Source organism: Scyliorhinus torazame, chromosome 11 (assembly GCF_047496885.1).
Source record: "Scyliorhinus torazame isolate Kashiwa2021f chromosome 11, sScyTor2.1, whole genome shotgun sequence".
NCBI classification, from domain to species: domain Eukaryota; kingdom Metazoa; phylum Chordata; class Chondrichthyes; order Carcharhiniformes; family Scyliorhinidae; genus Scyliorhinus; species Scyliorhinus torazame.
Window position 1 is genome coordinate 256,436,657 of NC_092717.1, and position 15,399 is coordinate 256,452,055.

At 51.5% G+C, this 15,399-nt stretch overlaps 1 protein-coding gene across 1 annotated transcript in view; it reads right to left on the reverse strand.

The window, feature by feature from the left end:
* sspo (SCO-spondin) overlaps positions 1 to 15,399 on the reverse strand; it is a 1,206,999-nt gene that overhangs the window by 335,454 nt on the left and 856,146 nt on the right. Inside the window, 4 exon segments of the mRNA XM_072468611.1 lie at positions 8,757 to 8,906; positions 8,997 to 9,143; positions 10,207 to 10,427; positions 13,717 to 13,813. Coding sequence (XP_072324712.1) covers positions 8,757 to 8,906; positions 8,997 to 9,143; positions 10,207 to 10,427; positions 13,717 to 13,813 — 615 coding nt within the window.

A 15,399-nucleotide genomic window follows, 5' to 3' on the forward strand; every position in this document is an offset into this window, starting at 1 on the left:
TATAGAATCTTAGTTAGGCCACACTTGGAGTATAGTGTTCAATTCTGGTCGCCACACTACCAGAAGGATGTGGAGGCTTTAGAGAGGGTGCAGAAGAGATTTACCAGAATGTTGCCTGGTATGGAGGGCATTAGCTATGAGGAGCGGTTGAATAAACTTGGTTTGTTCTCACTGGAACGAAGGAGGTTGAGGGGAGACCTGATAGAGGTCTACAAAATTATGAGGGGCATAGACCGAGTGGATAGACAGAGGCTTTTCCCCAGGGTAGAGGGGTCAATTACTGGGGGGCATAGGTTTAAGGTGAGAGGGGCAAGGTTTAGAGTAGATGTACGAGGCAAGTTTTTTTACACAGAGGGTAGTGGGTGCCTGGAACCCGCTACCGGAGGAGGTGGTGGAAGCAGGGACGATAGTGACGTTTAAGGGGCATCTTGACAATTACATGAATAGGATGGGAATAGAGGGATACGGACCCAGGAAGTGTAGAAGATTGTAGTTTAGTCGGGCAGCATGGTCGGCACGGGCTTGGAGGGCCGAAGGGCCTGTTCCTGTGCTGTACATTTCTTTGTTCTTTGTTCTATCTCCGACCGACCCCCTTAATCCCGGTTTTATTTTATTCCTCGCCGACCCTTACCTTGTGTCTGGGTAGAGGGTGGAATGGGTCTTGGGATTAGGTAGACTGGTAGATGCTTATCCTGTTATTTCCTTATTTGTTCATCTTTTCTCCTTTTTATTTATAAACAGTTGTTAATATTTTAATTATAAATCTGGTGTCTGTAAGTCATTGGGGCAGTCAAGGATTAAAGATCTTTGGAAAATACAAATTATTGATTAATTAACTTATGTTGGGTCTCCAGGGTCTGTGGGGCTGAAATTAACCACAAACTCGCCCAGGGTGTCAGAACAAATGAGAACGGAATCATTGGCAATCTAGTTGTGCGAGACCCGTTAGGGATGAGCGACCATAATATGATAGAATCCTTCATCGAGATGCAGAGTGGAATAGTTAATTCTGAGATGAGGGTCCTGAATCCTGAGTCTTTAAGGAAACTACGATGACATGAGGCATGAATTGATCGATTGAGGAACGTTAATCAAAGGGATGACAGAGGATAGACAATGGCAAACATTCAAGGTGCGCATGGTGGAACTGCAACTATTATTTATTCCTGTCTGGCACAAAAGTAAAACAGGAAAGGTGGTGAATTTTTGACTTTCGAGGGAAATTAAAAATAGTATTCGATCCAAAGAAGAAGCAGACAAATTGGCCCAGAAAACCGGTCTGAGGACTGAGAATTGTTTGGAATTCAGCAAAAGAGGACCAAGGGATTAATTAAGAAAGGGAAAATAGAGTACGAGAGTATAGTTGCAGGGAACATAAAAACTGACTGTAAAAGTTTCTATAGGTACATGAAGAGAAAAAGATTGATGAAGACAAATGTAGGTCCCTTACAGTCCGAATCAGGCGAATGCTTAATAGGGACAAAGAAATGGCTGAGCAACTAAACACACACTTTGGTTCTGTCTTCACAAATGAAGACACAATCAGATACCAGAAATGTTGGGGAACGCAGGGTTTAGTGAGAGGGAGGAACTGAAGGAGATCAGTATCAGTAGAGAAATGGTGTTGGGGAAATTGATGGGATTGAAGGCGGATAAATCTCCAAGGCCTGAGAATCTACATCCCAGAGTGCTTAAGGAAGTGGTTCTAGAAATAGTGGATACATTGGTGGTCATCTTCTATAGACTCTGGAACAGTTCCTGCAGATTGGAGGTTAGCTAATGTAACTCCACTATTTAAAAAGGGAGGTCGAGAGAAAACAGGGAATTATAGACCAGTAAGCCTGACGTCAGTTGTGGGAAAAGTTCTAGAATTCATTATCAAAGATTTCACCTGAGGAAGGAGCAGCGCTCCGAAAGCTAGTGACATCGAAACAAACCTGTTGGACTTTAACCTGGTGTTGTCAGACTTCTTACTGTGCTCACCCCAGTCCAACGCCGGCACCTCCACATCAAAGATTTTACAGCAGAGCACTTAGAAAACAGTGGCAGGATCGGACAGAGTCAGAATGGATTTATGAAGGGAAATCACGCTTGACAAATCTACTGGAATTCTTTGAAGATGTAACTTGTAGAGTTGATGAGGGGGAGCCGGTGGATGTGATTTATTTGGACTTTCAGAAGGCTTTTGACAAAGTTTTGCATAAAAGATTAGTGTGTAAAATTAAAGTACACAGTGTACTGAGATGGATAGAAAACTGGTCGGCAGACAGGAAACAAAGAGTAGGAATTAACGGGTCTTTTTCCAAATTGACAGGCAGTGACTAGTGGGGTACCGCAGGGACCGGTGCTGGGACCCCAGCTATTCACAATATATATTAATGATTTAGATGAGGGAACAAAATGTCATATCTCCAGATTTGCAGATGACACCAAGTTGTGCGGGAGGGTGAGCTGTGAGGAGGATGCAGAGATGTTTCAGTGTGATTTGGACAAGTTGAGTGAGTGGGAAAATGAATGGCAGATGCAGTATAATTTGGAGAAATGCGAGGTTATCCACAAAAACGAGAAGGCAGACTATTATCTGAATGACCACAAATTAGGAGAGGGGGATGTGCAGCGAGACCTGGATGTCCTCGTACCCCAGTCACTGAAGGGAAGCGTGCAGGTGCAGCAGGCGGTAAAGAAGGCAAATTGTATGCTGGCCTTCATTGCGGGAAGATTTGATTTGGATGAGGGATCAAAATGTAATATCTCAAAGTTTGCAGATGATACCAAGTTAGGTGGGAGGGTGAATTGTGATGAGGATGCAGGGATCCTACAGCAAGATCGGGACAGGTTGGGCAAGTGGGCAAACCAATGGCAGATGCAGTATAATTTGGACAGTGTGAGGTTATTAATTTTGGAAGCAAAAACAGGAAGGCAGATTACTACCTGAATGGTTGTAAATTGGGAGAGGGGAGTGTGCAGCGGGACCTGGGTGTCCTTGTGCACCAGTCACTGAAGGTAAGCATGCAGGTGCAGCAGGCGGTAAAGAAGGCTAACGGTATGTTGGCCTTCATCGCGAGAGATTTCGAGTATAGAAGCAGGGATGTGTTGCTGCGATTATACAGGGCCTGGGTGAGGCCACACCTGGAGTATTGTGGGCAGTTTTGGTCTCCTTCTCTGAGGAAGGATGTTCTTGCTCTCGAGGGAGTGCAGCGAAGGTTTACCAGACTGATTCCAGGGATGGCGGGACTGACGTGCGAGGAGGGATTGAGTCGGTTAGGATTGTTCTCGCTGGAGCTCATAAGAATGAGGAGGGATCTCATAGAAACCTATAAAATTCTAACAGGACTGGACAGGGTCGATGCAGGAAGGATGTTCCCGATGGTGGCGGGTGTCCAGAACCGGGGGTCACAGTCTGAGGTTACGGGTTAGACCATTTAGGACAGAGATGAGGAGAAATGTTTTCACCCAAAGAGCGGTCGGCCTGTGGAATTCATCACCACAGGAAGTAGTTGAGGTCAAAACGTTGTTTGGTTTCAAGAGGCAGTTAGATATCGCACTTGGGGTTAAAGGGATCAAAGCATATGGGAGGAAAGTGGGATTAGGCTCAAAGGGCCGAATGGCCTCCTCTTGCTCCTATTTTCTATGTTGCGATGTATCTATGCACTCCCTCCACAGCAAGAACATCCTTCCTCAGAGAAGGAGACCAAAACTGCACACAATACTCCAGGTGTGGCCTCACAATGCCCGATACAATTGCAGTAAAACATCTCGCTTCCAAACTCAAATCCTCTTGCTATGAAGGCCAATCTGTAATTTTACATATTAATCTGCCATTTGAGACCCTGTCAAATGTTTTCTGAAAGTCTAAATAAACCACATCCACCTGTTCTCCCTGGTCAACTCTACTAGTTACATCTTCGAAGAATTCCAGTAGATTTGTCAAGCACGATTTCCCTTTTGTAAATCCACGCTGACTGTCTGATTACACCCCTGCTTTCCAAATACTGTGCTATGAAATCCTTGATAATTGACTCCAGCAACTTTCCCACTGCTGACGTTAGGCTCACTGGTCTCTCGTTCCCTGTTTTCTCTCTGCCTCTCTTTCTGAATAGTGGGGTTACATTCTCTACCCCTCAATCTGTAGGAACCATTCCAGAGTCAAAGAATTTTGGAAAATGACCACCAATGGATCTACTATTTCTAGGGCCACTTCCTGAAGTACTCTGGGATGAAGATTATCCGGCCCTGGAGATTTATCCGCCTTCAATCCCATTAATTTCCCCAAAACCATTTTTTTTACTAATACTAATTTCCGGGCGGCACAGTGGTTAGCACTGCTGCCTCACGGCACCAAGGACCCGGGTGCGATCCCAGCCCCGGGTCACTGTCCGTGTGGTGTTTGCACATTCTTCCCGTGTTTGCATGGGTCTCACCCCCACAACCAAGAAGGATGTGCAGGGTAGGTGGATTTGCCCCTAAACTGCACAAAATTGGAAAAAAAAGAAATGGGTACTCTAAATTTATACACAAACACCAATTTCCTTCAGCTCCTCACTGAAACTTGTGTTTCTCAGAACTTCCGCTACATTATTCATGTCTCCCTTTGTGAAGACAGAAACAAAGTAAGAATTTAGTTCCTCAGCCATTTCTTTGTTCCTGTTATGAATCCCCCGTCTCTGACTGGAAGGGGCCGACATTAGTTTTTCTCAATCTTTTTCTCTTTACATACCCACAGAAACTTTTACGGTTAGTTTTTATGTTCCCCACCAGCTTTCTCTCATATTGTATTTTCCCTTCTTAATCAACCCCTTGGTCTGCCTTTGTTGAATTTTAAACATAGAACATACAGTGCAGAAGGAGGCCACCCGGCCCATCGAGTTTGCACCGACCCACATAACCCCCACACCTCCACCCGATCCCAGTAACCTCTCCTAACCCTTTTGGTCACTAAGGGCAATTTATCATGGCCAATCCATCTAACCTGTCTTTGGACTGTGGGAGGAAACCGGAGCACTCGGAGGAAACCCACGCACACACGGGGAGGATGTGCAGACTCTGCACAGACAGTGACACAGCGGGGAATCGAACCTGGGACCCTGCCGCTGTGAAGCCACAGTGCTAGCCACTTGTGCTACCGTGCTGCCCAATCCTGTTCCCAATCCTCAGGTCTATTGCTTTTTCTTGCTAATTTGTATCCCTCTTCTTGAATCTAATACTATCTCTAATTCCCTGTAAGCCAGGGTTTGGCCACAGTTCCCTTTCTACTCTTGCGCCAAATCATTGGAGGCATAGGCTTAGGTAGGGTGCTCTTTCCAGGGGCCGGTGCAGACTCGATGGGCCAAATGGCCTCCTTCTGCACTGTAAATTCTATGAAACAACTTTGAGTTCATCTATTCGTTCCTTGAATGCTGCCATTGCCTGCCCGCTGTCCTTCCTTTCAGTATTGTTTCCCAGTCCGTCATCGCCAGCTCATACCTCAGACCATCACAGTTACCTTTATTGAGGTTCAGGACCCTGGTCTTAGAATCAGCTTCCTCACTATTCACCTTGATAAAGAATTCTCCCATATTATGGTCACTCATCCCCAAGGATTCTCTCACAACCAGATTGCCAACTAATCCTTTCTCATTAAGACCATAAGACATAGGAGCAGAAGTAAGGCCATTCGGCCCATCGAGTCCACTCCACCATTCAATCATGGCTGATTTCAACTCCATTTACCCGCTCTCTCTCCATAGCCCTTAATTCCTTGAGAAATCAAGAATTTATCAACTTCTGTCTTAAAGACACTCAACGTCCCGCCCTCTGTGGCAATGAATTCCACAGACCCACCACTCTCTGGCTGAAGAAATTTCTCCTCATCTCTGTTCTAAAGTGACTCCCTTTTATTCTAAGGCTGTGCCCCCGGGTCCTAGTCTCCCCTGCTAATGGAAACAACTTCCCTACATCCCCCCTATCTAAGCCATTCATTATCTTGTAAGCTTCTATTAGATCTCCCCTCAACCTCCTAAACTCCAATGAATATAGAATCATAGAAGTTTACAGCATGGAAACAGGCCCTTCGGCCCAACCAGTCCATTGCGCCCAGTTTTTACCATTAAGCTAGTCCCAGTTGCCCGCACTTGGCCCATAACCCTCTATACCCATCTTACCCATGTAACTATCTAAATGTTTTTTAAAATACACAATTGTACCCGCCTCTACTACTACCTCTGGCAGCCCATTCCAGACACTCACTACCCTCTGAGTGAAGAAATTGCCCCTCTGGGCCCTTCTGAATCTCTCCCCTCTCACCTTAAACCTATGCCCTCTAGTTTTAGACTCCCCTACCTTTGGGAAAAGATGTTGACTATCTACCTTATCTATGCCCATCATTATTTTATAGACCTCTATAAGATCACCCCTAAGCCTCCTACGCTCCAGGGAAAAAAGTCCCAGTCGATCCAGCCTCTCCTTATAACTCAAACCATCAAGTCCCGGCAACATCCTAGTAAATCTTTTCTGCACTCTTTCTAGTTTAATAATATCCTTTCTATAATAGGGTGACCAGAACTGCACACAGTATTCCAAGTGTGGCCGTACCAATGTCTTGTACAACTTCAACAAGACGTCCCAACTCCTGTATTCAATGTTCTGACCAATGAAACCAAGCATGCCGAATGCCTTCTTCACCACCCTGTCCACCTGCGACTCCACCTTCAAGGAGCTATGAACCTGTACTCCTAGATCTTTTTGTTCTATAACTCTCCCCAACGCCATACCATTAACTGAGTAGGTCCTGGCCTGATTCGATCTGCCAAAATGCATCACCTCACATTTATCTAAATTAAACTCCATCTGCCATTCGTCGGCCCACTGGCCTAATTGATCAAGATCCCATTGCAATCCTAGATAACCTTCTTCACTATCCACTGTGCCACCAATCTTGGTGTCATCTGCAAACTTACTAACCATGCCTCCTAAATTCTCATCCAAATCATTAATATATATCACAAATAACAGTGGACCCAGCACCGATCCCTGAGGCACACCACTAGTCACAGGCCTCCAGTTTGAAAAACAACCCTCTACAACCACCCTCTGCCTTCTGTCGTCCAGCCAATTTTGAATCCAATTGGCAACCTCACCCTGGATCCCGTGAGCTTTAACCTTCTGCAACAACCTACCATGCGGTACCTTGTCAAAGGCTTTGCTAAAGTCCATGTAGACAACGTCTACTGCACTGCCCTCATCTACCTTCTTGGTCACCCCCTCAAAAAACTCAATCAAATTTGTGAGACATGATTTTCCACGCACAAAGCCATGCAGACTGCCCCGAATCAGTCCTTGCCTCTCTAAATGCTTGTAGATCCTGTCTCTCAGAATACCTTCTAGGAACTTACCTACTACAGACTTTAGGCTCACCGGTCTGTAGTTCCCAGGCTTTTCCCTGCTGCCCTTCTTAAACAAGGGCACAACATTCGCCACTCTCCAATCTTCAGGCACCTCACCTGTGGCTGCCGATGATTCAAATGTCTCTGTTAGGGGACCCGCAATTTCCTCCCTAGCCTTCCACAACATCCTGGGATACATTTCATCAGGTCCCGGGGATTTATCTACCTTGATGCGCTTTAAGACTTCTAGCACCTCCTCCTCTGTAATATGCACACTTCTCAAGACATCACTATTTATTTCCCTTAGTTTCCTAACATCCATGCCTTTCTCCACCGTGAATACCGATGAGAAATATTCATTCAGGATCTCACCCAACTCTTGTGGCTCTGCACATAAATGCCCTTGTTGATCCTTAAGAGGCCCTACTCTGTCCCTAGTTACTCTTTTCCCCTTTATGTATCTGTAGAATCTCTTTGGATTCTCCTTTGCATTATTTGCCAAAGCAATTTCATGTCCCCTTTTTGCCCTCAATATAATCCCAGGATCCTCAGACGTTCATCGTATGTTAGGCCTACCATTCCTGGGATCATCCGTGTGGATCTCCGCTGGACCCGCTCCAGTGCCAGTATGTCCTTCCTGAGGTGTGGGGCCCAAAATTGCTCACAGTATTCTAACAGTATTCATTGCACAACACCCAGTCCCCGATGGCCTGTTCCCCTGTTGGTTCCTCAACACACTGGTCCAGAAAACCACCCCGTGTACACACGCCAGAAATTCCTCCTCTGTTGCACTGTGACTAATTTGACTCATCCAATGAATATGCAGATTAAAGTCACCCATAATCACAGATGTTCCTTTATCACACACATCTCTGATTCCCAACATTACCCTGCAGTTTGGGGGTCTGTGTACCACCCCTCGGAATGTTTTTGCCCCTTGCTGTTTCTTAACTCCACCCAGACAGATTCCACATTGTCTGTACTAATATCTTTCCTCAATATTGTACCAATATCTTCTTTAAACAACATTGCAACTCCACCACCTTTTCCTTTCTGTCTGTCCTTCCTAAAAGCTGAATAGCCTCAATGTTTAGTTCCTGTTTCACTCCCTTTCTCTCGTGTCCATGACAGCTTTGTCATTTTCTCTCTTCCCTCTGACCAATGCTTGATATTCTATTTTTCCCCATTTGCTCCACCAATCCCCTCGGCAGTTTGAAACCCACCACTTTCTTCCTTCAACTCTCTCCACTGATGCTGCCCAACCTGTTGTGGTTTCCCAGTATTTTCCTGTGTTAATTTTCCCCTGGATTCCTAGCCCAGTGACACTGCCCCAGTCCCACAATCTTCTCCCCTCCCCAATGCCTTATTTGGCAAAGTAAGGATTAAGTGACTCACCAAGGCAGACCTGGGTCTGGCAGGTTTTACTTTGGACTGGGAATCCTTGACACGGTGGATTCAGACAGGAGCGTGTCCGGATTTGCTCACCTCCTCCACATGAGACACTGCATGGCGTCCACCTTGACCATTTCCCCCAAACCAACCAAACTGGGATTACAGAGAACATGTGAGAAATGTTGACAGAGACACAGACACTAAATGAGTGATATGGAAATCAGATCACAACCGGAAACTCACCATCGCATGACCCATTGCAGCTTTGTGTTTCCTGAGAATTCCCAACACACAATTCCTGGAAATCGGAGTCGCAGCTCCGGTTCCGAAACTCAAATCCTGCTCCACAGGAACTTGAACAAGAGGTCCACTCGGTCCATGAACTCCAACCTAGTGTGAGAAGGGACCGCAATGGAGATCAGGACGGGAATAGATGCAATTCCTGCTTCACTGTAGCTGTGTTAGCTCCATTCCCATCGCGTGGGTGGCCAGATTTACAAATATCCAATCCAGGATACATTGAAAAGCCAGGGATGGCACAGCTCAGCAATGACTTGTTGGGCAGCCAATGACGAGTCTGCGAGAGAAACAATTGACCATCTCCTGGAACACGACCATTTCGAGGTGGCCACCCGGAGACTGTCATCAGCAATAGAACAGTCAGCGGTGGGTCCTCGGAACTGGTTGGAAAGGTGAAGGGGAGAGCGGGCCCGGGAATAATGTCGGCTGCATGAGAACCAATATAATCTGATCAGTGTTTACACCACGGAAGAAAAACATTTCACACACACCTCACACCTCTGCGTTGTATGTTGTGATGGAATTCCCCATGTTGTATGGTTTGAGGGAACCCCCCATGTTGCATGTTGAGATGGTCTTCTCCATGTTGTATGTTGTGATGGAGCTCTGTGTTGTATGTTGTGATGGAGCTCTCCGTGTTGTATGTAATAATAATCTTCATTATTGTCACAAGTAGGCTGACATTAACACTGCAATGAAGTTACTGTGAAAAGCCCCTAGTTGCCACAGTCCGGCGCCTGTTTGGGTACACGGAGGGAGAATTCGGAATGTCCAATTCACCTAACAGCACGTCTTTCGGGACTTGTGGGAGGAAACCGGAGCACCCGGAGGAAACCCACGCAGACACGGGGAGAATGTGCAGACTCCGCACAGCCAGTCACCAAGCCGGGAATCAAACCTGGGACCCTGGTGCTGTGAAGCAGCAGTGCTAATCACTGTTATGATGGAGCTCTCCGTGTTGTATGTTGTGATGGAGCTCTGTTATATGTTGTAATGGAGCACTCCATGTTGTATGTTGTGACGGTGCTCTCCGTGTTGCATGTTGTGATGGAGTTCTCCGTGTTGTATGTTGTGATGGTGCTCTCTGTGTTGTATGTTGTGACGGTGCTCTCCCAAGTTGTATTTTGTGGTTCTCCAGCCTCCAGAATCTCACCTTCACACGGCTTCTTGTTACACTCTCTCCTCTGGCCGGATGAGCCGGGACATCCCGTGCCCCCGTTCTGTGGCCTCGGCCAGTCGCACTCTCGAACGCGGTGCTGGATGCCTCCTCCACAAGGTTCGGAACAGGGTGTCCAAGGGCCCCACTCACTCCATCCTCCGTTTAACTGACAGGCAGAATGTGGGACACACTCCAGCCGGCCATTCACACAGGTACTGAAAACAGGGACAAAGTAGTGAATGAGGGAAATACAGAAAACACTGGATAAACTCAGCAGGTCTGCCAGCTTCTGTGGAGAGAGTCACCAATCTGAGCCCATCTGACTCTTTATTGGAGCTGAAGAGAGGGGGAAATGTGTTTGATTTTATTCTCTATATGAGGGAGAGGAGCAGCTGGAACGGAATCGAAGGTTAGTTGGTGGGCCTCGGAGGGACAGAGGGAAGGTTAATGTCGGTGGGAAGGAGGAGAAGAGTCAGACCGACTGGAAACAGAGCGGGATATTCCGGTTGTACGCTGGATCCCGCCTTTCCACCAGCAAATCCCGAAAAACAGGCATCAGGGTGGGTGTATGAATCCCGCCCATTAACCCTGGAGCTGCCGGACGGGCTCAGATTATCCAGCGTTTCCCGTCTGTGTTTCACATTTCCATTGGTTTCACCAGAGTGACTTTGGTAAGAGGGGAACTAGCTCTGTCAGCCCAGCGGGGGCGGGGAGAAACAACGTTACTGTGGGCAGGGCGGTGTCGCCGGGGGAGGGGCTGATTATCATAGAATTGTTATAGAATTTACAGTGCAGAAGGAGGCCATTCGGCCCATCGAGTCTGCACCGGCCCTCGGAAAGAGCACCCCAATTAAGCCCACGCCTGCACCCTATCCCCGGAACCTAGTAACCCCACCTAAACATTTTGGACACGAAGGGCAATTTATCATGGCCAATCCACCTAACCTGCACATCTTTGGACTGTGGGAGGAAACCGGAGCACCCGGAGGAAACCCACGCAGACACGGGGAGGATGTGCAGACTCCGCACAGACAGTGACCCAAGCCGGAATCGAACCTAGGACCCTGGAGCTGTGAAGCAACAGTGCTAACCACTGTGCTACCGTGCTGCCCCTTAAACATTAACCGGGGGAGGGGGGCGATGTCGCTGGGGGGAGGGTCTGTCACCGGGCACTGGGGGAGGGGCGATGTCATTGGGGGAGGGGCCATATCACCAGGGGCGGGGCTGCCTCGCCGGGAGCGGGGCTGCGTGACCGGGGGCGGGGCTACGTGGCCGGGGGCGGGGCTGCTTGGCCTGGGGCGGGGCTGCGTGGCCGGGGGCGGGGCTGCGTGGCCGGGAGCGGGGCTACGTGGCCGGGAGCGGGGCTACGTGGCCGGGGGCGGGGCTGCGTGGCCGGGAGCGGGGCAGCGGGGCCGGGAGCGGGGCTGCGTGGCCGGGGGCGGGGCTGCGTGGCCGGGGGCGGGGCTGCGTGGCCGGGGGCGGGGCTGCGTGGCCGGGAGCGGGGCTGCGTGGCCGGGAGCGGGGCTGCGTGGCCGGGAGCGGGGCTGCGTGGCCGGGAGCGGGGCTGCGTGGCCGGGAGCGGGGCAGCGTGGCCGGGAGCGGGGCAGCGTGGCCGGGAGCGGGGCAGCGTGGCCGGGGGCGGGGCTGCGTGGCCGGGAGCGGGGCTGCGTGGCCGGGAGCGGGGCTGCGTGGCCGGGAGCGGGGCTGCGGGGCCGGGAGCGGGGCAGCGGGGCCGGGAGCGGGGCCGGGAGCGGGGCCGGGAGCGGGGCTGCGTGGCCGGGAGCGGGGCTGCGTGGCCGGGAGCGGGGCTGCGTGGCCGGGAGCGGGGCTGCGTGGCCGGGAGCGGGGCCGCGTGGCCGGGAGCGGGGCCGCGTGGCCGGGGGCGGGGCTGCCTCGCCGGGGGCGGGGCTGCGTGGCCGGGGGCGGGGCTGCCTCGCCGGGGGCGGGGCTGCGTGGCCGGGGGCGGGGCTGCGTGGCCGGGAGCGGGGCTGCGTGGCCGGGAGCGGGGCTGCCTCGCCGGGAGCGGGGCTGCGTGGCCGGGAGCGGGGCCGCGTGGCCGGGAGCGGGGCTGCGTGGCCGGGGGCGGGGCTGCCTCGCCGGGGGTGGGGCTGCGTGGCCGGGGGCGGGGCCGCCTCGCCGGGAGCGGGGCTGCGTGGCCGGGAGCGGGGCTGCGTGGCCGGGGGCGGGGCTGCGTGGCCGGGGGCGGGGCTGCGTGGCCGGGGGCGGGGCTGCCCCGCCGGGAGCGGGGCCGCGTGGCCGGGGGCGGGGCCGCGTGGCCGGGGGCGGGGCTGCGTGGCCGGGAGCGGGGCTGTGTGGCCGGGAGCGGGGCTGCGTGGCCGGGAGCGGGGCTGCGTGGCCGGGAGCGGGGCTGTGTGGCCGGGAGCGGGGCTGCGTGGCCGGGAGCGGGGCTGCCTCGCCGGGAGCGGGGCTGTGTGGCCGGGGGCGGGGCCGCGTGGCCGGGGGCGGGGCTGCGTGGCCGGGAGCGGGGCTGCGTGGCCGGGGGCGGGGCCGCGTGGCCGGGGGCGGGGCTGTGTGGCCGGGGGCGGGGCTGCGTGGCCGGGGGCGGGGCTGCGTGGCCGGGAGCGGGGCTGCGTGGCCGGGGGCGGGGCCGCGTGGCCGGGGGCGGGGCTGCGTGGCCGGGAGCGGGGCTGTGTGGCCGGGAGCGGGGCTGCGGGGCCGGGAGCGGGGCTGCGTGGCCGGGAGCGGGGCTGCGTGGCCGGGAGCGGGGCTGTGTGGCCGGGAGCGGGGCTGCGTGGCCGGGAGCGGGGCTGCGTGGCCGGGAGCGGGGCTGCGTGGCCGGGAGCGGGGCTGCCTCGCCGGGAGCGGGGCTGCGTGGCCGGGAGCGGGGCAGCGGGGCCGGGAGCGGGGCCGGGAGCGGGGCTGCGTGGCCGGGAGCGGGGCTGCGTGGCCGGGAGCGGGGCTGCGTGGCCGGGAGCGGGGCAGCGTGGCCGGGAGCGGGGCAGCGTGGCCGGGAGCGGGGCAGCCTCGCCGGGAGCGGGGCAGCCTCGCCGGGAGCGGGGCAGCGTGGCCGGGAGCGGGGCAGCCTCGTCGGGAGCGGGGCAGCCTCGCCGGGAGAGGGATGATGTCACCGGGGAAGGGCCTGCATTGTCAGGAATCTCTTGTGGTACTTCATAGAATTTACAGTGCGGTAGGAGACCATTCGGCCCATCGAGTGTGCCCCGGCCCTTGGAAGGAGCACCCTAGCCAAGGTCAACACCTCCACCCTATCCCTGTAAACCCACGTAATCTTTTTTGGACACTAAGGGCAATTTATCGTGGCCAATCCACCTAACCTGCACATCTTTGGACTGTGGGAGGAAACCGGAGCACCCGGGGGAAACCCACGCACACACGGGGAGGATGTGCAGACTCCACACAGACAGTGACCCAAGCCGGAATCGAACCTAGGACCCTGGAGCTGTGAAGCAACAGTGCTAACCACTGTGCTGCCGTGCTGCCCAATGGAAACAGTTGATAGTTGGGAATATTGCAGAAGGATCTCACCAGGTCTCACACGCAATGTCCACACGCTCTCCGGCCTCAGTATATATCCAGTCCTTAACATCTGGGTATAAACTCCAGCTGCTGTTCACGCTGGCATCTACAGGAATGAGAATTCACACAAACATTTATGAGTAGCCACACAAGTGTGAAAAATAAGTGTGTAAAAGTTAATTACAAAATAACAAGTAAAACCTCAGAAGGAGCATTGAATCAGCAAATGGAAGGAAGGGAGGAACTCCGGGAAATCACCATCACCAGAGAGGTGATGCTGAGTAAATTGTTGGCCTGATAACATCACGGGTCCTGATGGAGTGTTTAGCGAGAGAGTTCATGCATTAGTTTTAATTTTCCAAAAGTCCTTGAATTGGGAAGGTCCCATTAGGATGGAATGTGTCAAATGTAACTTCATTATTCAGGAAAGGAGGGGGCCAGTGGGTGGGAATCGTCTGGCCAGTTAGACCAATGTCTGCTGTAGAGAAAATGTTTGGAGCTACTAAAAGAGAAGCTATAATAGAGCGCAGTTCAAGGCAGAGTCAACACGGTTTTGTGAAAGGGAAATCATGTTCAACCAACTTATTAGGTTTCTTTGAGGAAGTTACATGTGTTGTGGATAAAGGGGAACCAGTAGATGGACTGTACTTGATTTCCAGAAGGCATTTGATAAAGTGCCACATAAAAGGTTATTGTAGAAAATAAAAGCTCATATTATAGGGGGTAAAATATTAACATGAATCACAGAATTATTTAAACTACTATAACAGGGGGGTGGGAAGCGGAACAGCAGCTCAATAAGTGTAGGGACTGGGGACAAAAGTGAGACTGAGATGAACATGGTGCAGAGTAAGATCAGGCAGAGGGAAGTCGCGGGGCTCAGCGGGACTGTAGGTCTGGAGTGCGTTTGCTTCAATGCAAGAAGTAGAACATGTCATATCAGAGTATCTTTAAGAAATGGGTGTTTACAAATGGGCATGTATAGAAATATCTGTAGTGAGAGTCACTTTAAGAAATGGGTGTTTATTACTGCAGTGATGTCAGAGACTGGGTGGAGCTGCGCTGTCTGTCAGCTTTTTATTTTCGTTTTAGGCTGTTTGCCGCAGGGTGTGTTTAAGTTTTGCTTTCAGAGCTGGATAGCTGCAGTCACAGCCAGAAGGGGTATGAGTCTCTCTCTCTCTGTAATCTAAAAACTGTAAATCGATCCTTTGGTGATGTAAAACTAATAACTGCTCTCAGTAGTGACTTTAACCTGATGTGCTTCTGTTTACAGGTTTTGTAAGTCTTCTGGATGTTATAAGGACAGCTTAAGGAGTACTTAGTGTTGTATTCTTTGGGGGTTGTATTTGAATTAATGGTTGCTAAGGTGTTCACTATGTTTTAAAAAGGTGAACTTGAATTCAGAGAATAAACATCATTTTGCTTTAAAAAATACTTTTCTATTTCTGCTGTGCAACACCTGTAGAGTGGGCCGTGTGCTCCCCATTCCACAATCTATTAAAAGCTGTGGGTCAGGTGAACTCCATGATACACTTTGGGGTTCTGTTAACCCTGGCCCATAACAAATTGGGGGCTCGTCCGGGATAAAAGTCTATCCACTGGATTGGCTTAGTGAACTTAAAGACAGTGAGGGGGGAGCATATTGTGTTTGCTTTTCAGGTGTGGTATTTTAGTTTAAGTGGGGAGTGTGTT